Here is a 20,972-nt window from a genome sequence, read left to right on the forward strand (position 1 = left end):
CATGAATTTCAGCACATTGTTGATGGTGAGTTTCTCATCGACACTTGACTTTACCCTACCGCTAGTGCTCATTGTCTCTTTGTACACGTCTTTAAATGAAAGAAACTCTTCCACAATTTCGGGTTGACTGTCGATCACATCTGAATGCATGTCTGCCAAAAATTCTAATTTGTTCACATTATCCGCGTTGTCAAAATGCTTTGGATTTAAATCACTAAATTTGGCAGCCACGTTTTTAAAATGCTTGAATCTTTTACCTTTGCTATTTATAACAGAATCTAAGGACACTAAATAGGATTCAACTACGAATTTGTCCCGGGCATCAAATATTCCTTCTTCATCCTCTGCAATTGCCTCATGGAATCTTTTTCTCTTATGTATTCTGTGCTGCTTATATTCCATAGTAATATCATGTTTTCGAGCCAACTCGGTTGCTCCATTCTCAATCTGTTTGAATTCAGATTCAAATTCACTATGAATGTTTTTCATATCATTTTCAAAAATCTGAATCAAATGAAAAGCCGTTACCAGATCTAGACTACTTTTCTGTAAATATGCGGATAAATGGAAAGCCTTCTTTAGCACTTTACTCCAGAATATAAGAACTACTAAGAATTAGTAAGTATCGAGTGTTGCCAGAATACTCTTTGCCTCAGTGAGCTGTTTAGGAGTAGAGTGTTTTAATCTCACCATCCACAATTCTTTGCAGGGCAATTACTAGCGCTGGTAAATTTTGCAAGACTGCCTCTACTGCTGACTTTCTAGATGCCCATCTGATATCACAAAGTTTCTTTAGAGTTAATGAGAAAGATTTGATAAGATTGCAGCGTTCTTCTTTTAGCATTGAAAGATGAGGTAAACTGCCAGAAAAAAAAGTATACAGACTTTCTAGAATTCCAAAAAACAACCAAGTTTGAATACTGGAGCTTAATGCATCAATCAGAATTAAATTAAAATTATGTGCACAGCGTAAAGAGTGCATTTGGAGCAATTTCCCATATCCTAGTTTGGAAACTTGATATTTCACTTGACACGGCGTTTGCTTTTGCTCCATCGTAAGACTGACCATAACACACAGTTATTGACAGCCCCAAGTTTTTGATTGCTGAAAGAAGAATGCTGAAAAAATCTTTGGCACTTGCTCCAGGTAATTCGCTGAATTGTATAAATCATTCCACTGCATCAACGTTTACTATTACATATTGTAAGAATAAGGAAAACTGATCAGTTTTGATATCAATAGTAGAGTCAACAATTACAGCAAAGTACTTAGCTACTTTGATTTCAATTACTATCTTTGATAGAAGCTCAGATGATAAGGACTGTATCAGATCATTTCATATGTCAGGATTGAGATATGTTGCATTTTGATTACTCTGTAATAAATATTGTTCCAGTAATGTATCATTTTAGCCAACAGCTTAATAAATTCCAAAAATTGCCTTCATTTGTACTTGGGGAACCTAAACCTCGATACTTGTGATGACCGCGGAATGCCAATCCCTGAATTCCCAAAAAGAGAACTGCATCTGTAATATGTTATAAAATCATCCTATTTTTTTTTTCTCTCTCACTTTCCTTTTCACTGTTAGAAGACCAGACAAGACTGTTCTATCATTGCACAAAGGAATTTGGTAAGGAAAAGTTCTTTCTCTGCTTTTTTGTGACTTTCACTTTTTTCGTGTTTTTCAATTTTGTGCCTATCTTTAGCAAATGTCTTGCAACCAGTTTTTGGATCACTCCAACCATCTGACTGGTTTGCAAAAAGCCAACAAGCAAAACATATCATAGTGTTTGCTCTTGGTGAGTAAACCAGCCAGTGCTGGTCAACTATACGACCACTTTTCACTTGTTTTTGTTTGTACCAAGTTGCACTGAAAGGACATACAGCTTCATCTTTTGGAAAATTGTCAAAATTATCTTTATGTCTTGGCTGACAAGGGCCTAAATCAAGCAGAGCATGTACTAAATCAGGCATTACAGGCATGTCACAAAACAAGTGTGGATCTGTTGGGTATTCCCTATGTGTGTCAACAATAGCACGGAGTCTTACTGTGTCATTCTTGTCCTCTGCATGATAGTCTGCTGAAGTAATCAGGTCTTCTGAGGACTCCATTTCCACTACCTATGCAGCTACAGGAGCCTGGATGCTGTAACCAGCTCCGAGGTTGAAGGTAGGTACTAGAACGTCTTCAGAGGATTTTACCTCTGGTGAAGCTGCAACGGCTGGGGCACCATCTCCAGCTCCTGGGCTGAAGCTAGGTGGCAAGTCTTCAGAATGTTCCACTTCTGGTGCAAAAGACTTGGGCGTGTTGAATAAAAAGTAGGCCTCCAACTTCACATATTTTGACAATTCTTTTACTCGATTTGCATCTTCCTTCATCTTCTTTCTGTCCCACCCAGGTAGTTTCTTCTTCTTAGGGCACTTATCCATCCCTTATCAGAAACAAATAAAATAAATATGAATAATATACGATTGTTTTTAAAATGTGATTTATTTAAAAAACTGTCCACACGGCAGCCAGGTTAATTTCACAGCTCTATGAATTTGACGCCCGTCGAATTTGGTCAGCAAAGTGTTAAATGATTTGTTGAAAAGGCAACACTTTATTCAAAACTAGAGGAGAAGCAAAAACAATCCACACACTAAGAAGTAATCAAACAGACTGAACTCTTTGAAATTATCCAAAGGATTCAGCACTTGTTTATACTGCAGAAAACAATTCTTATGAGTATGCGCACTTGTGTGGGTGCCTGGATGAGTGAGTGTACATGTCAACCGATAAAAAAAAAGCGCCAACAAAATGGCGAAGACAAAATGTTTAAAAAAATGTGGGTCTCTTGGCTCTTGCAAGGGATTCACATGTTACAAGACTGACTAATGCTATAGTGGTAAGTGTTACAAGTGTACAGACGACGTTTCTAGCGCATTTGATTATGTGATGGAAGCTACTGTCCGGTACCATACCCCCTGCAACGCCAGATTTGCTGTGTCACAAGCCCAAGGCTGGGTCCAAGCGGGTAGGTCCCCCCCTTCCCCACTCTGCAAACCCCTCTGCCAGCTCGGGAGAGGCACCAGAGCTAAGCACTGCGAAGCTGGCCCAGCCCCTGCAGCCCCCACTCCCTGGCCCCATGTACACACTGTAGCCAAGGGATCAGCTGAGACCAGCTGGGGTGTGTGTGAGGGGCGACACCAAGGGTCTCTCTCTCCAAAGCCGCAGCCTCAAACTGCAACCTCCTGGCAGGTGAGCACTGTAAGGGGAAAGCCTCCAAAGCGGGGCAGGCAGCCTTTGAGGCAGGGGGTGGGTGCAAACCGGGTTTTTCCCATGGTGGGGAAGATAAGACTCTGCATAGTCTGGAGCCACCAGATTTCTGCCTTTTTTAAATTAAAAGTTCCAAAGGAGACGCAGATTGCTCATGCCAGGCTCACCTTCCCTGCGCAGTGCACAGCTGGAGTCCTGGCACAGCAGACTCAGGAGCGAGCTGGGGTCTGGGGATGACCAGCCGCTGACTTGATCCTTTGGGGTCTGCCCCTGTTCTCAGCTCAGTGCCCGGATCCACTCCAAGCAGGGCCAGCTCCAGGCACCAGCTTATCAAGCAGGTGCTTGGGGCGGCAACTCGGGAGCGGGGCAGCACTTTTATGTATTCGGCAGCAATTCAGTGGAGGGTCCCTCACTGCCGCTCGGAGCGAAGGACCTCTTGCTGAATTGCCGCAGATCGCGATTGCGGCTTTTTTTTTTTTTTGGCTGCTTGGGGCGGCAAAACCCCTGGAGCCGGCCCTGTCTCCAAGTCCCCAAGCACCCTGGCTCGCAAAGGCAGCAGTACTCCTCCCCCCCTTAATGCAATCCCAATGCTGCTTCCCCAAGGGACCTGAGCCCCCAGGATCCCAATGAAAAGGGCTGGGGAGAGGGGCTGGTTTGCTTTCTGAAAGGCAAATTCTGCATAAAAAAAGCAAGTCCCACTGATGCGTTATTTGTTCCTGCGAAGTGAGAACAAGTTGAGATTTCTGCTATTGTTCAGCAGGGGGCCGGATTGGATTTGGCTGCGCCGATGACATCACCAGGCAGGTTGGGTTATAAATGAATGAAGAAGAAGCCCAGAGCACTAGCTCCACACTTGCAAGAAGGCTGCGAAGCTTGTCCAGAAGAAAATGACACTGCTCAAAAGTTATTTGGAGGTAACTGTATCGGAATGCGCTTTCATCAGCGTTCTTTTCTCAGTGCTTTTTTGTCCTGCGTTATTTTGTTGCTCCCACATGTGCCATCTTTCCTTGGTGCCGGTGGGTGCTCGTGCCCCCTCCCTGCCCCATTGGACACCTTCCCAAATCCCTGCCCTGCCCCAACTCCCCCCTTCCCTGCCCTTCCCAAATCCCCACCTCTTCCCCAGCACACTGTGTTCCCCCTCCGTCCCAGGCTTGCCATGCAAATCAGCTGTTTCACAGTGCAAGCGCTGGGAGCCAGGGGCAGAAGCAGAACGTGGCAGTGAGGTCAGGGGAGGAGCCGGAGCGGAGGCGAGCTGGGGGGGAGGGCGGGGCAGGGACCGGGGAGTTCAGTATCCACCAATTTTTCCCCATGGGTGCTCCAGCCCAGGAGCACCCATGGAGTCAGCACCTAAGGTGCCACTTTTGGAGAATGTGTCAGTGGGGGAGTGACCGCTCTCCCTGCTCCCCCCCCAGCTACGCTACTGTTTGGGATAACAAAGCTGGTGCATATTTCATTTTCCTTTGATAAAATGATGGACTTTCTATGAGCTTGTATTGTTCAGTAGTGTACTGGACAGAACAAGATGTACATTTTGGGGGGGAACAAGGCTGGGACTAACAACTTGCAGGTGTCACCCTGTATGTAATTCATGAATGATAGGTAAAAGTGCCCATGTATTTAGCTGGGAATGAATTTGCATGCTGAAGGATGTGTGAGCAGGCCAAAAGTGGCTGGTCTGACAGCCACAGCAGCATGGCACCCCATGCTAGATAATTAAGGGGGAACAGCTGTTCAGTGGTCCAGATTGTACCCTGGGTAATGTCAGAATACCTCATCCAAAAATAGCCTACCTGAGCTTGATAAAGAGAACCACAGAAAGCAGAGATGGAAAAATCCTAATAGCCCATCAAAACGGTCCTTCTGCTAAGGCCAGATTGTTCCCTATAGCCATTGATACATGTACTTTTACCAGAGACATTGTGAAAGTTAAGGATATACAAGGTCAGCATATCTCATAAACAATAGCTTGAAGGAGAAGTTTTCAGCCTGTAAGGTACAGACTTCGAATGACCCACGCTGAAACTTTCAAAATTCTCTACCAATTTAGTTTTTCAGGTTTTGATACGCATGTACATCAACTCTATCAGCTTCATGTCAATCCATCTCACAAGGAAAGGAAACCCCCTTAGTGGTATTACCAGAGGAAGGGTTGATACTATGAGTGAGAAAGATGAAGGTGGTTGAGGGAGAGTGGAAAGTGAGACGGGAGGGACTGGTGAGTGAAGAAGGATATGACTCATGAAATGCCAGAGAAAGGAATTGACTGACCTTTCACCCCCAGTCACTATAGCTGAGGGTAGAATATAAGAATATAACAGGTGGGTGGGATAACCTCGCATTGCTTAGGAAGTGGTGATTACAGAGGGAAAATTGCAGAGCCTGGCTGGATTCTCCATGGATTCTGGTAAGTATCCACATCCAACTTCTGAAAAGCAGATGTTCTCCCACCACTCTGTGCATTTTGTTTTAATGACAGAGTGGTGCTATCACAATGCAGCACTGTATCACTGCGATGAAACAAACGAACAATCACAACCCCATGCCCCGGCAGGAGTGCTAGGTGGGGGACACCCCAGCAACCAGACCATGGCTGCAGCCCCAGGACTGGAGTAGCTCTAGCTTCCTGTCTTGGCCTCAGGGCTGGGGGAGCTCTCACTCTCGCCGCAGCCCAAGGACCATGGGAGGAGGGGGAACAGAGCTTCTTTGGTCTTGGGGCCACAGTCCGGGGGCAGAAAGGAACAAACAGGTTGTAGGGCCACAGTGGGGGGGGCAGAATGGGGCAGACTGTGGGTAGAATGGGGTGAGGCTGCAGGGGAAAGGAGCAGAATAGGGTGTGACTGTGGGAAGGACTGCAGGTGGAAGGGGCAGGACAGGAGCGGGACTACAGGCAGAAGAGGTGAGGAGGGTCCCCACACTTGGTCTGGCCCAGAGTCCCAAGAAATCTTAATCCAACTTTGGGTGAGATGTTTACAGAGACCTCAGAGGATTCTGTTTTGCAGTCAAATCCAAAAAAGCTGAGCCTGGTTTTGGGGATCTGCCACAAAAAACATTTCCACAATCCAGGAAAACACAACCTCTGTAATACCTCCAGTATCAGTGCCTTCAGGCATCAACTGCTGCATGCACATCACATTTAACTAAAGCTACCCAGAGGCAGCATGAGCATCTGCACACAATTATTCCAAATATTCTTCCCCTTCCACACAGGCACAAATTTATGTTCTTTGCTTGTTCAGCACAGTTGCTGCTTCCTCCCCGCTCCTAAATTATCCTCCTGATTTAGCTGAGAAACAGGGCTGATAACAGGGGTGCTGCTGTCAGGAAACGCTGACCAGGCCCCTCTACCTGGACAACTCAGTCCTTTTATTGGAAAGCGTTACTTCCCTGAAGGCTCTATTTCTTCCCTCTCTCTTCAACTGCCAAAGCTGGCCCCAGCCCCTGCTGGAACTGTCACAGAGAGGTAAGAGAACCCAGCTGCTCCTTTCTGGTGGGCATAGTAAAGGAGATGGAGTAGAACTGCCTCCTCTACCTGGTCCCTCACTTTATTCCCCCTCCCTGCAGCCACTGCTGGGATCAGGAAAGATGGAAAATGTGCAAGAAAAATTCACAAGAGCAACTCAAAAGTGGGAGATCTCAAATTCTCTAGGAGGGGCTCCGGGCCGATGCAGGAGGCTGGGGTGTGTGGGAGGGGGTACAGGCCCTGGGCTGAGGGTGCAGGTCCCAGGGTGGGGCCAGAAATGAGGGGTTCAAGGTGCGGAAGAGGGCTCTGGGCTGGAGCATGGGGTAGGGATGTGGGGGGCGGGTGAGGGCTTTGGCTAGGGGTGCAGGCTCTGGTGTGTTGCCAGGGATCAGGGATTTGGGGTGCAGGAGGGGGCTCCAGGCTGGGGCTGAAGAGTTCAGAGTGCAGGAGGGGGCACCGGGCTGGAGGTTTGGGAGTGTGGGGATTTGAGGGCTCCAGCTGGGGGTGCAGACTCTGGGATGGGGCTGGAGATGAGGGATTTGGGGTATAGGGGGGTACACCGGGCTGGGACCAAGGGGCTCGGAGGGCAGGAGGGGGATCAGGGCGGGGCAAGGACACGGAGGGGTATGTGTGCAGGCTCTGTGCAGTGCTTACCTCAAGCCGCTCCTGGAATCAGCGGCATGTCCCACTTCTCCTCCGGTTCCTACACAGAGGCGCAGCCAGGAGACTCAACGCATTGCCCTATCTGCAGGCACTGCCCCTGGCAGCTCCTATTGGCCACAATTCCTGGTCAATGGGCTGGGAGCCACAGAGTCAGCACTCGGGGAGAGGGGACGGAGGCAGTGCGTAGAACCGCCTTGCCACACCTCCACCAGCAACAGCAGGGACCAGGAGCCACTTGTGTGAAGCTGCCCATGAGCGCTCTCCATGGACCTCAAAATGTTTACCGTGGACCCAGTTTCGGCATCCTAGGTAGACATATTTTGTAGGGATATACATAGGGTCTAGGATTTATATTTAAATTTCAAGAGTTTGTGTTTGTCTTCTATAAAGTTTAACCTGTATAGGCAGATATCTTGGGTAAGATCTGAACTTCTCACAGTATCTGAGTAGCAGCAGCCCATGAAGTCATAGGCAAAAATAAAAATATATATGGGTTTATTCTAGTTGCTGCAAAATGAAAATGCATAGTTCAAATATTTAGGAGCCCTCCATTGTGGCTTTTTAGCTTGTGAAATTGGATCTGTATCATTTGCACCTTTATCTAAATATGATCAGTTTAAACATTCACTTGGACCTGCAGAGGCAGTGGCCAAATGTGAACAGAGAGCTCATAAAATAGAAATAACTTTTATATGGAAATCAGAATTCAAAAGCATGGTTGAGTCAGAAACTCAATGTACAGCAGCAGTCAAAAAAAGCGAACAGAATGATGGGAATGATTAAGAAAAGGGTAGATAATAAGACCGAAAATATCATATTGCCTCTATATAAACCCATGGTACACCCACACCTTGAATACTGCGTGCAGATGTGGTCACCCCATCTCAAAAAAAGATGCACTGAAACTGGAAAAGATACAGAAACGGGCAACAAAAATGATTAGGGGTATGAAACAGATGAGAAACATGAGGAGAGATTAATAGGACTGGGACTGTTCAGCTTAGAAAAGAGACGACTATGTCAGGATATGGTAGAGGTCTATAAAATCATGACTGGAAGGGGAAAGTAAATACGGAAGTATTATTTACTCCTTCTCATAACACAGGAAGTAGGGGTCACCAAATGAAATTAATGCGCAGCAAGTTTAAAACAAATAAAAGGAAGTATTTCTTCACACAATGCACAGTCAACCTGCGGAACTCTTTGCCAGAGGATGTTGTGAAGGCCAGGACTATAACGGGGTTCAAAAAAGAACTAGATAAATTCATGGAGAATAGATCCATCAGTGCCTATTAGCCAGGATGGCAGGGGATTGTGTCCCTAGCCTCTGTTTGCCAGAAGCTGGGAATGAGCGACAGGGGATGATGGATCACTTGAGATGATTACCTGTTCTGTTCATTCTCTGTGAGGCACCTGCCACTGGCCACTGTCAGAAGGCAGGATACTGGGCTAGATGGACCATTGGTCTGACCCAGTATGACCGTCCTTACGTTATGTAACTTATCCTAGGATGTCCAGTTTGTATAGGGGAAGGTCAGCAGACTCCAGCTGTTAGATTACTGGGATTGAAAGAAAAAAAATATGCCAGTCAAAAAATTTACAAAATATTCTTTGCCCTTTGAAGTGGGAAACTAAAAAAAAATAAAAATCACCAAATACATGCTTGTAAAACTCTCCAGGGTCAAATTCTCAGGTATACATGCAGCTCCCACTGGAGTCACACTGTCATTGAAAATGGCCTGAACCTTTGAAAATGAGGATGACTACTGACTACGCTAAGTTGATTTCAGCTCTCCAGAATATATTTCTCAAATGGGTGAAGGATGCTAAAGGATGGTGGGCAAAAAAAAAAAAAAAATGGGGCTCATCCACATTTGAGGTTTGTATAGGTCATCCAGTAAGAAAAATGATGTGCAAGAAAAAAAATTCTAAAACAATTTTCCATGTAGTAAGTCAGAATCTGCTTTCTGCTACACTCCCCAGCTGCAAAAATGTTGTTAGTGCATTCTAGGATTTGACTTCCTTCAGCTTCATCATCAAAACAAGAGAAATGACAGTTTTCTGACTATTCCTAAAGATCTTCCCCTCTTCTCCCCAAAATCCACTAACTCCTTCAATCTCTGCCCCACTTATTGCATTGACATGTTGCTATTCCCCTAGCAGTGGGCTCCTGTTTCAATAACAGGCATGCTGTATTAAGAAGCAAATCATGCCAGCACATCTGTGAAAACTGGGAAAGGATCCTAATTTAAAAGCAATGAGTAGGTGAGAGCAGGGACTGAACATTAGAGGTCCAGGGTTCTATTTCGAGTTCTGCAACTGACTCAGTTGATCATCTTGGGTAAGACAACTAACCCCACTGTGCTTCAATTTATTCATCCTTAACATCAGTATTTTAAGGTTTTATTATTATTATTTTTTACTTGTTTAGTGAGCTGGGTTGTTTCTGTCAAGCCAAAACTAAAATTCAAACAGCTGTTCTCAACCACAATTGAAGTGAGGAAGCAAAGCAATAAAGATCACATCTGTGATGAAAGAGTTAAAACATTTGGCTAGTGTTATAATGGTTTATGCTGAAGTCAAGCAAAGTGCTCTGCAGTGATCCAGGTGTTGCTGGCTCTGGGGGACTGTTTGAATCGCATACTTTTGATAGCACCTGGACAGTGATCTGTACGTACTTCCTCAGTTCTCTACATTTGCCACTTGGAAATGGAAGTCAGGAATCTACAGGAGGCAGCAATAAAATGAATTATTTTAAACTACTCATTGTGATCGCTCCTCGTTGGTGAATAGAGCCAATCTATGTCAGACATGTGACCACAGAATACCCTCGCTATTATCATTCAAAGAGCCAAAAGGGGTCCAGTGATGTTTCACTAGTACTTTTCCACAGACCAAACAGGCACTGAAATGTCAAAGGACTAGGGTCATTATGTATAAAAAAAATAGCATTTTACAATAGGCCTTCAGAATTAGTACCTTCTGCTACAAATCCACCGTTAATAAGTATAACTGATTGCACTGCTAATGAGCATTATTCAGAGTGCTCCTAACTCCTCAGCCATACTTTGTTAATTCACTCATCCTGACAATGGAGCTGGCTGGAGTAGATACCAAGGTCCTGGGGTTCTCCGTGTAAGATAGGGTTGCCAACTTTGGTTGGTTCCTGGAGATTTCATCAGATGGCATAATCTTTAAATAAAGATTAATCTTTAATTCCTGGAGATGCCAGAACAATACTGGAGGGCTGGCAACCCTGGTGTAGGGGGGAGAAGCTAGAGGATCCATGGAGATACATCTTCTGGACCACACTCTTCCGTACCCCAGTTTTACACTGTACCATGCAGTGGGTGCACATTCCTCATGTGGGCTCCTGAAATCATCTTCATACCCCTTTGTGTAAGGGGAAAAGGGGATTCTCATTCAGGCCTGGCCTAAATTAGAAAAATTGCACAAGGGTAAAAACATCAGCGTAATAATCTATGAAGTTATCCCAGCGGAAAGCCCTAAAGAAGGCACACTTTGGGCTCAATCTGAAACCTGTTTACATCAGTGCAAGAATCCTACCGACCTCATTGGGTATTGTATTAGGACCTTAACCAGTTGCTGCTTCTCAACCCATTGAAACCTTACTTAACTATTAAGCTAAACTAATCTAAATGTATGTCCACATTCAATTTTTAAAAAGTGATTTAATTATACCAATGCAATTTTTATCATACAGACAAGTCCTAAGAACAAAATAAAATATTTCTAGCTGACATTTTAATAATCCTCATACGTGACAGTGACCTCCCAGGCCTCTACCACCAAAAGCTTGAGCTGCTACAGCTTGAACTAAAGCACTAAACCTCTCTGTCTGCAGCTGTGAATAAGATACGGGGAGAGGGCGGAGTAGTTGTGGGGGGGGGGCCGTGGGGAGAAAGCCATATTATACATTCTCACCAGACAGACTAGACTCTCTTTGGTCATCTTTCATTGCTTATGGGATGCAATAAATTAACACACAAAACAATGTCCTCTCTAAAGCAAACATAAGTTACTAATGTTATTAGCCCTGCACATACTGTTTCCAAAATTCTCCAAATCACACATTAAGATTAAAGAAAGCCATGCAAAGGGCACTGCATGCAGGGATGCATCTTGATTCAAACTGTAACAAAATGCACAAGCATGGTAAAAAAAATATCACAGAGTCTTCTCTGCAAGTGTAAAAATATAGTAAGTGTCCATGGATTTTTAAAATACTCTCAGTTGAATCATTTTGAACCAGGAATCAATTTAAAATCAATAGTCAAAAGGCCTACTGTTCTACGTTTACCCATTCCAGAGCCACACCCCGACCCTCTGAATGCAAATTCAAATGAAAACGAAAGTGTATAGCATTTCGACATCAGTGTCTGAAAATATTTACAGAGCAGATCAAGTGATAATAGCAGCAAGAGAGTTAAGGAACAGATTTCTCAAGTTACTTTAGTTGCAGTGAAATAGAAAATTGCAGTGGCAGTGTGACCTTGTATTTCTGATTGACTAGATGGCTGGATCTGTCTGATTTATGAAAGCCTGATGCAGAAATACACCTTTCTTTATCATCTGATGCTATTCAGTGAAATGACATGGCAGCCCCCAACCAGTCACTAGTGTAGAAGTTTCCTCATCTCAAGACCATCAATGGCATTAATTTTCACACTTACAAGCAGATGTTGCAGAGAGGCTAACGGATGAACGGGACTGGACTCCTGGGACTCTACAAGTGGTTCCCCCACAACAGAACATTAAGAGACAGAGTGAGGAAGTTTGAGCACCTGCTGCTCACGCTGTACCTGTTCTGTTAATAAATGAGGCCAGACTCCAGGACAGTCAGTCTGGCACCTTCAGCAATTCACACAAGCACTACATCTGCTACAAATAAATACATAAGGAAAAAAGAAATGCAGCCATCTTGTCATCAGTAACTTTGAGAGGTCTTTGGTGCAAACTCTTTAGTTATTGATTTTAAACATCAAATCTCTAATTATTTTGGAGCATTTCTAAAACAAAACAAACCCAGAAAGAATCTAACTTGCAGGACAGAAATGCAGAAGAACAGGATGTTTTGTAAGATACAAAGGATCACATAACACTTCTTATTTTTCTGAAAAGAGCCCTTTCACGTGATGGTCCTAGTTCCAACCTCAGTTACACTGCTGTAAGTCAGGAGTGACGCCATTAAAGTCAGTGGAATTATGCTGGCGTAAAAATGGTACAAATCAGGTCAGGTTCAGGGCCCTGTACATTGATTGAGTTACATAAGACACAATGGGATTACCCAGCCCTCATTTTACACCAGTTTTGCACTAATATAATTCCACGGGTATCAGTGAAGTTACTCCTCATTTACACCAGCATAACTGAGATCAAAATCAAAGCCGATATGTCTGAAGAGTATGCAGCCATATGTTTTTCCACAATTCAAAATGAAAAAAAAATAAAATAAAATCCTCCTCTCATCATCATGACATGCAAAGGAATTTCAGACTCTCAAGCTAGAAGAAAAGGGTCATGTTACCTTTTCTTCCTCCCAGAAGCAAAAACCCTGGATAATACTCAACTCAGTGGTGCAGTTTGTGTTAGTAAGTGGCTGCAGAATCAGACCTAGAGAGAGAAAGACTGTGACACAAAAGGAGCAGAGAGAGAAAAATATTCTGATAAAAAATAAAAGTTCACACACACACACACACACACACACGTGGGGGTACTTGTGGCAGCATACCTTTGGCTAGAAAGCCACCCGCTGATTTCAATTGTAGGACAAACGTGTGAACCAAAAGTAGCTTTGTGATCCTTGCCAACCCAAAGAGTAGTTGGAGACTCCAATTCCATGAGTTTTATCCATCAGCAATATGCAGAATTAATGGGGACTTCTCAGTTACACACTGGGGGAAGATTAAAGAAAGAATGAATTGAGCAAAGGGAAAATTTAGGCTGAATGTCAGGGAAAACATCCCAACTGGAAAGATCTAGAAAGTCATAGAACAGCCTCTCAAGAAAGTGTCACAGTTTGGAGAATTCAAAGCTGGACTGGAGAAATGAAATCCTTATATTAACGGCACAATAAACAAGGACAATGCAAGCTTCCCAACCGCCCCACTCAGACTTCTACTAAAAAAATCAGCGTTCTCAGCAAAGATCACGGAGTTCTTTTCTACCAGCTACCCTTGGTGTTGGTACTGCTTACAAGAGCTGCCTTAGCATTCACAAGTCAACGTTATGTTAGCACAAAATGACAAAGAAAAAAATGAATAAAATGGGAACTGAACAGGAAAAATGATGTATATTTTTCGTTCTTGGCTGCGTCCAGCTCTGAACACCTGTTGCATGCGTCTGTAGTACCAAGACAAAAACTACAAAGCCGATTACCTCCTAACTAAAATGGTTGGGAAATAACTAAACTTCATTAGAAACAGCAACCTACAAAATCCACAGGTAACCTTACAGTTAAACACTGAACTTCTGTCAACAATGGAAGACTTCCACACACTGCTAACTGCTACCACAACTGTGGCATACTCTCCCACACTCCTCTGGGTTAATGCGGCATTTCACAAAAAAGAAAAGGCTGCAAGCCCCAAAATTTGGCTTTCCTTCTTTCTCCCAAAATGCTTGCACATGCAGAAACAAGTCACCGTCTGTATGTCAAGCAGCACATGTTGCTGTTGCTGAAAGCAAAACAGAAACATACAACCATTGTGACTAACCTAATACCATTTCTTTCAAACCATGGAGCTGTTTCATACATTGTGTGTACTTACCTTGCAGGGATGTATTAGGTAAACTTGTTTCATTCTCTCCCATTTAAAAAAAAAATTCTGTATTAAGCAGCCAAGCAGTCTCAAGTTGAGTCAGTTACTGTGCAGGTTTTGACCTCCAAACTTTCTACTGTAGCGCTGTAACCGTATACCTGACTTTCTTCTGTGAATAATTAGTATCCTGCTTCCTGAGTTACCTGGGCTTGCCTGACCTGTTTCTCTATGAAGTGACATCACACCCTTTGATCTCTCGTGCTGCATTAACATGCGCTTCAGACAACATTGCTTTGTCTAACTTAGGACACTTCTGTTCCTTTCCCCCAATTCCTTTTTTTACTTTCACTTCTGTAGGCAAAAAGCTGTTTGAATAACTTTTATCACGAGCAGATAGTGTCATATTCAAAATGCTGAAGCTTTTAGAAAGGTAGTCATTGATTTTAAAGATTCGCTAAATTTGCATTTCATAGGGGAAGCTAAAAATAAAATGTTGACTGTCATGGTAGTCTATGTGGGAGAGAAACTTTACAGGCACAACTGTTAAGCACAGAGAAAGATGAAAATTTGAGGTAGGGTGGCACTGGCAAAATCCTCATCAGACAAATTGTGTGTGTTTCACAAAAATTATCTCCAAGAAAAATGATTTACCTCAACACTGCAATTTCAAGACTGTTTTGACTATGTCATTGAAGAAAGAAGGGGAATACAAACAAAACAAAAAGGTTATTTTCTTTCTCTACCCTTCCCGCTCTAGCCAAAGGACACAAATGCGAATATAATCTTACCCAAGCTGCAAGTTTGTGGTCTGAGGAAATATTTACTCTGTTCTCTTACATGAGGCAAACAACAAGCATTTTCATATATTCATGCCCAATTTACCAAACAAGGATCATTGGCTTTTTAACTACTTTATTTTATTTTATCTTGACATTTACATGCATATCTACAAAATATAAAACAGTGCTGATAAACTGGAGCTACAACATCACTCTGAGGGAACAACTACAACAGAAACTGAATTAAATACTATTAAGGAGATACGGCAATATTCAGCTGTGCTTAGATCACTTATGGGTATGTCTGTGCTGCAATCACGGGATGTGATTGTAGCGTGTATGGACATATGCGAGCTAACTTTAATCTAGCTAGCATAGATATTGGAGAGTGAACCTGTTACAACATGGGTTTCGGCACGGGCCGTACAAGGCTGCCCGGAACATTGGGAAATTGCTCATTGGGCTGGCCTGCACTGATGCCCAGGCTGTCATGGCTTCACTGCTCTGCCACGTAAGCTAGCTAGATTAAAGCTAGCTTGGGTATGTCTACACAAGTGGCAATCACATCCAATGGTTGCAGTGTAGACATACACGATGAGTACAATCCAATCAGTAACGCTAGACATGAGCCCCTTCCTTACAAAAAAAGGCAGATTTTTTTAATGTTGATTTTTAATGTTTTTCTTCCTCTAGCTGTAGCAAAGCATGAGAAGAATGGTTTCAGGGTGTGAACAAAAGCATAAAGAAATAACTGAGCTTAACAAGCAGTATGAAGATTTCAGTGTTATCTAGCAGCTTCCTCTGTTACACTAGTAACTTAATGGCATTTTATTTCGTACTCACTAGACAATTTCTCTTAACTACACACACAAGTATTTTTCAAACATCCTCAAAGAAGCACCACCTTATTACAAGAGACACAGCCTAGCAAAAAGAGCACAGACTGTGTGCCAAGACTGCTGTGTTCTACTGTAGATTCTATCACTAACCCGCTGTGACACCTTGGGAACTCACCTCTCTGTGCCTTGGTTTACAATATGTAAAAGGGGAAGGCTCATACCATATGGATTGTCATTTAGAAACTGCACCAAAACCTTTGATTAAAGCAGAGATGACACAACTGTTGATAGCGGAGGCATAATTTAAAGGTTCTGGGAGGAATGTGACTGCCACACAGAGGTTTTCAAACTGTGGGGTGCACCCCCTAGAAGATTGTTGGGGGGGAGGCGAGGGGCGAGTGGCAACGCCAGGCGGCTTGGGCCAGCGACACTAGGCAGAGGTTGGTTGGGCCAGGCCTTGCACAGTGGGGCTCAGGGAGGGAACGCCACCTCCACCCTCACTCACCTCAGCAGGCCACTCAGCCTGTCTGGGTTTGGCGTGCAACCAAAAAACTGGGGAGAGGGAGACGGACATGACCCCATACGCCACCCTCATGTGTTGCCTCTGGATTAAAGGCAGATATAAATACAATATTTTTCATTTGCACGTTTATTAAGTAAGGGAATGAGATCTTCTTTCATAGAGGGATAAACAAGCATAGTGTGTAGGAAATGTGCTATACTTTAAAAAATATGAATGGAGAAGGATATTTAGTCTCCAGAACACGGAACATTCATACATAAAGCTTGAGGCAGGCAGAGAGAGGAGGCAGGAGTCTCATACGCTTTCACCGCACAACTGTGACAACAAAATCTTCATTCCTCATCTTCAATGCACAATATTCCAAGCCATGGTCCTTTCTTGAGCAGAGTATATCATTAACTTAAAGTATAGGCTGTGACGGTTTTATGATGTAGCTGAAACAAGGCCCAAACGAACCCATTACACATGCTTTCCTGAACATATTAGCTATACCAGGATTTGTTTCCATCATAGGCGAAACCCCGAAGATAGAACGCATACTGAAGATGCTTTACTGAGGACACACCATTCCTGCTTCTCATACCATGTTTCTCTGCAAAGTACTTCCAACTGCACATTTACAAACATTAAACGCTTTGATGCCCTGTGGGGGAATCTGAGTCCAAATTAGAGCTTAATCCTCTGTTTGTTCAACCCAACGGGCTGGGCTAGGGCCTACTTATTTCTTAGCTGGAGGGAATGGTTTATGTCTACCTGAGTAACCCCTCCAGCCAATGTATTTCAAGAGGGTGTGACAAAGTTCCTCCTCTACCTGGTGGGTCCTGCACTCATTGGCGGATTTGTTCACCTCAGTGATCTTACCCTCTTGTGGAACCCACAGTCTGGGTCAGCTCCTCCTGTGTCTGATTAGGAGTTGGGAGGTTTGGGGGGAACCTGGCCGCTCTCTACTCCGCGATCCAGCCCAGGGCCCTGTAGATCGCAGCTGTCCTATAGTGACTTCTGTAACAGCTGCATGACAGCTACAAACTCCCTGGGCTACTTCCCAAGGCCTCTCCAAACCCTTCTTTATCCTCACCACAGGACCTTCCTCCTGGTGCCTGATAACGCTTGTCCTCCTCAATCCTCCAGCAGTACAACTCTCTCACTCAGTCAGCTCCTTGCCTTCTTGCTCCCAGCTCCTCACACATGCTCCTTCTCCTCTGGCTCCTCTCTGCCTGACTGGAGTGAGCTCCTTTTTAAAACCCAGCTGCCCTGATTAGCTGCCTTGATTGGCTGCCGGTGTTCTAATTAAAGTAGCTATCTCTACTGCCTTCTAGAAAGATCTTAATTGGCTCCAGGTGCCTTGATTAACCTGCAGCAACTGCCATTTGGTTACCAAGGTACTAGGGATTTGTTTAGCCTGGGGCTAACATACCTGTTTCTCAGTACTTTACTGTAGCCATCTGGCCTTGCCCCATCACAAGGGGTATACATAGGCTACAAGAAAAGCTCCCCTTGGCTGGAAAATGGGTCAAGTCCAATGCAAAAAACATCTATGGCCAAATCCTACTTTCACCCCGGTTACCAGGTCCTGTACTGGGACTGTCAAGGTAGCAAGGATGGCATCCTCCTGTCATAAACGATGGGCCTGAGTTCCCTCAGCTGACTATGGGGCTAGCTGGCTCAGCCCTGAGGCCAGTTATCGAACCTAGCTGGGATGCGGCAGAACCATCTGACTGGCCAGCCCACCCTATTGACTGCAAGGAGCCTACAGCTCTGTATTTAATCTCAGCAGCAGCATGTCACTGGCTACACAGAGCTCACATCCCCAACTGGGATCATTCCTGCTCCAGCCTTGTTCTCAGCCTTGCTCCAGTCCTGCTCCTATCCTAGTCAAGTCTGTTCCCCTGCTTGGTTCCCGACCCTCTGCTCTGACTCTTGGCTCTGATGCCAGGTTCCTGACTCTGGCTCTGATCCCCAGCCTCTGACCACTAAGCCCGACTGCCCATGCCCCAGTCCAGGACACCTCCTGCCTATGTTACAGAGGGCTAGTGGACCTGCTCTGTGGTTTTTGTGCACCACTCCACCCTCTATGCAACCTGAAAACCCTTGTGCACTGGATTGCTCCATGGCACACAGAGGGTACAAACCTCCCCTCATTCGTACGCTGCCCCTTGTGGAAAAGACCCTCACTAGTTCAGGGCTCTCCACTCCCATGCATGGGGAGCGTGATTTGCTCAATATTAAAGACACTGTCAGGGCAAAAAAAATCTAATGCCTGAATCCCAATTAGGTTCTCTATTGCAAAGTATGCAGTATTCTGTTGTTATTCTGTCTACATTGGTCTCTCTCACACACACACACATATGCGCGCGCACCTAAATGTCCCATTCTATTACCATTTCTAAACAAAGAGGAATTTATCATGATTTGTATGTTCTTTTACAACTGTGCAGAGGTTGTATTTTTCCATTGAAGACTATGCACTCATTTTTTTTCCAGCAATGAAAAAAGAAGTCTGAAGCAACAAAGAGAAACGTTCATTCTAGCTGCTGAGTGCTGACATTCTGCATTTGGCAGCAGGATTCTTTCTGATTTTAAGCTTTTAGCGCCTACTAAAGTGTTCTGTGGCTCTTCAGGTTCCGAAGTTTTATCACATCACCTTCTGTTGATTTTTTAAAAATATATTTAAGCTTCTGAGAGTTAAGGGAATGACAGTTTTGAAAAGGTTTCTTCTATTTTAAAAGAAACCTACAGTCAGAAACAGGGCAAAAAAGACTAGAACACAATTGTTTTCACACACCCTTTTCAACAACTGCTTCTAGTGGGGCGAGGTGGTTAGTTCCATTTTATGTTCTCCTAAAACTATTCATTGTGCTCAACTACGTGTAGCAATTTAAACGGGCTGTTTCCCAAAGAATCAATCCTAGTTCACCTAATTTATCTGTAGCATGACCCAAATGTAAAATACAGGAGTTTCCACCCCCCAAAAAAGCACTAAAATTGCCTTTGTTGTAAGCATAGAAAAATGCAAGCCAACAGAGGCAATTTTAATTGCTTTTTGGGTCTCAGGAGGTCATTGATGAAGAATGAAGGGAAATATAGTTTGCTAGGGTGTAAAACTAGTTTTCAATTATATTTCTGTTGAAGGAGAAAAGGTAAATGTTGACTCGTATGCAGATACATGATAAAACAGGTGTGTGTAACATAATGAAAACAACAAATCAGAGATATAGCAGGTGATCCTGAAAGTTGAGTACTCCCCGCCTACAGAAATTAAGCTTACTATGACATTTGAAAACTGGCACGTGCCCAAGTACCCTGGGGAAGTTTTTATAACACAGCAAGAACATAGGTGTGTCAAGCACACTTGCTGGACTCTGAGCATCTGACACCTCCACAGATCTTCCCCAGACACCATAGTAAACACTTGCTGCATATCCAGGTCTTATCTGGATGAAACACTCCCCACAAAATCAAAAACCAGCACCCAGAAAGCTGATCACTAGATACTTACCAGTCAAACAACTGTAGGCTAGTCAGTTCACATAAGCATACAAGATTCCACATTCCTAAGATCCTAATACCCTAAGATCCCAAGCTTCTAATAATCTGCACAAGGTCACTGATCTGTAGGGTGACCATATTTCCCAAAGGGAAACGGGACATTGTGTGGGGTTAGCCCAAGCCCTCCCTCCACTCCCCTGCACAGGGCTGGCCCAAGGCCGCTCACCTGAGGCCCCCTCCCTGCGCAGGGCTGGTGTCGCTGCTTGCCTGCACAAGGCTGAGGCTGACATCGCTGCTTGCTCAAACCCTGCCTGCTCGCTCCTGAGCCCTGCCTCCCTCCCCTGCATGGGGCTGGCATTGCCGTTTGCCTCCATGCATGTTCCTCCTCACCCCACTTTGTTGACAAAAGTGGGCATTTGTCCTGTTTGCTCTTGCCAACTTGATCAAGTTGGCAAAAGCAAACAAGACTAATGCCCACTTTTGCCTAAAAAGTTGGGATGTCCGGGACAGGGTTTAAAAAAGGGACTGTCCCAACATGGATGTATGGTCACCCTACTGATCAGCAGGCCTTTCACCATCTACAATCTCTTTATAAGAAGGAGCCCACGATCTGTCTCACGTTATGAAAACCTAGCTGGAGGATGCTGCAGGCCCAGTATTAGCACATCGAGTCACCCCGTCTATGCAAAATACCTAGGGCCACAATAAGGCAAGGACAGAGGGGGAGTAGCCATCATAATCCAGTATAACTTTCTATGGAAGAGGGGTCACCTTGACACAAAATCCTTTGAGGGTATCCAGAAGCTTTGCAGATCCAGAGAGTAGTCCAAACTAATAGCCTACCAATCCCAAAAGCAAAGGTTTCCTACAGGAGCTGCCTGAGATGCTGTCTGACATGGTGATAAAGCTCTCAAGTCTTGTTTTCCTTGAAGACTTCCAACATCTGAGAACACCTCTGATGCAATGGCCCTACTTATTAATCTCTGCATAGTCATATTTTGGACCTGATTTTAGGACTGGATGTAGCTAAAGGGAAGACAAGAAACACCCTACTTATCCCTTGACTGGCCTCTGCCTCTTTCAGGAAGAGATCAGAACCTTCCCCTGCTATCCAAATAAAATGAATGAGTTTATGAAGGTCCATCCTGGAAGCTCATGGACCCAAATCAAATTCTAT

At 44.3% G+C, this 20,972-nt stretch overlaps 1 protein-coding gene across 2 annotated transcripts in view; it reads right to left on the reverse strand.

Annotated features, from left to right (window-relative positions):
* The window catches only part of NAALADL2 (N-acetylated alpha-linked acidic dipeptidase like 2), a 912,012-nt gene that overhangs the window by 678,603 nt on the left and 212,437 nt on the right, over nucleotides 1-20,972 (reverse strand). The window contains exon 1 of one of the 2 annotated variants that reach the window (XM_075068380.1): nucleotides 14,178-14,231. The exons of the other annotated variant lie outside the window; for it this stretch is intronic. Within the exon in view, the coding sequence (XP_074924481.1) occupies nucleotides 14,178-14,220 (43 nt within the window). The 5' untranslated portion in view covers nucleotides 14,221-14,231. Of the gene's footprint in view, nucleotides 1-14,177; nucleotides 14,232-20,972 lie in introns of those variants that run through there. 2 annotated transcript variants of the gene reach the window in all.

The sequence above is a fragment of the Chelonoidis abingdonii genome, chromosome 8 (genome assembly GCF_003597395.2).
Source record: "Chelonoidis abingdonii isolate Lonesome George chromosome 8, CheloAbing_2.0, whole genome shotgun sequence".
NCBI classification, from domain to species: Eukaryota; Metazoa; Chordata; order Testudines; family Testudinidae; genus Chelonoidis; species Chelonoidis abingdonii.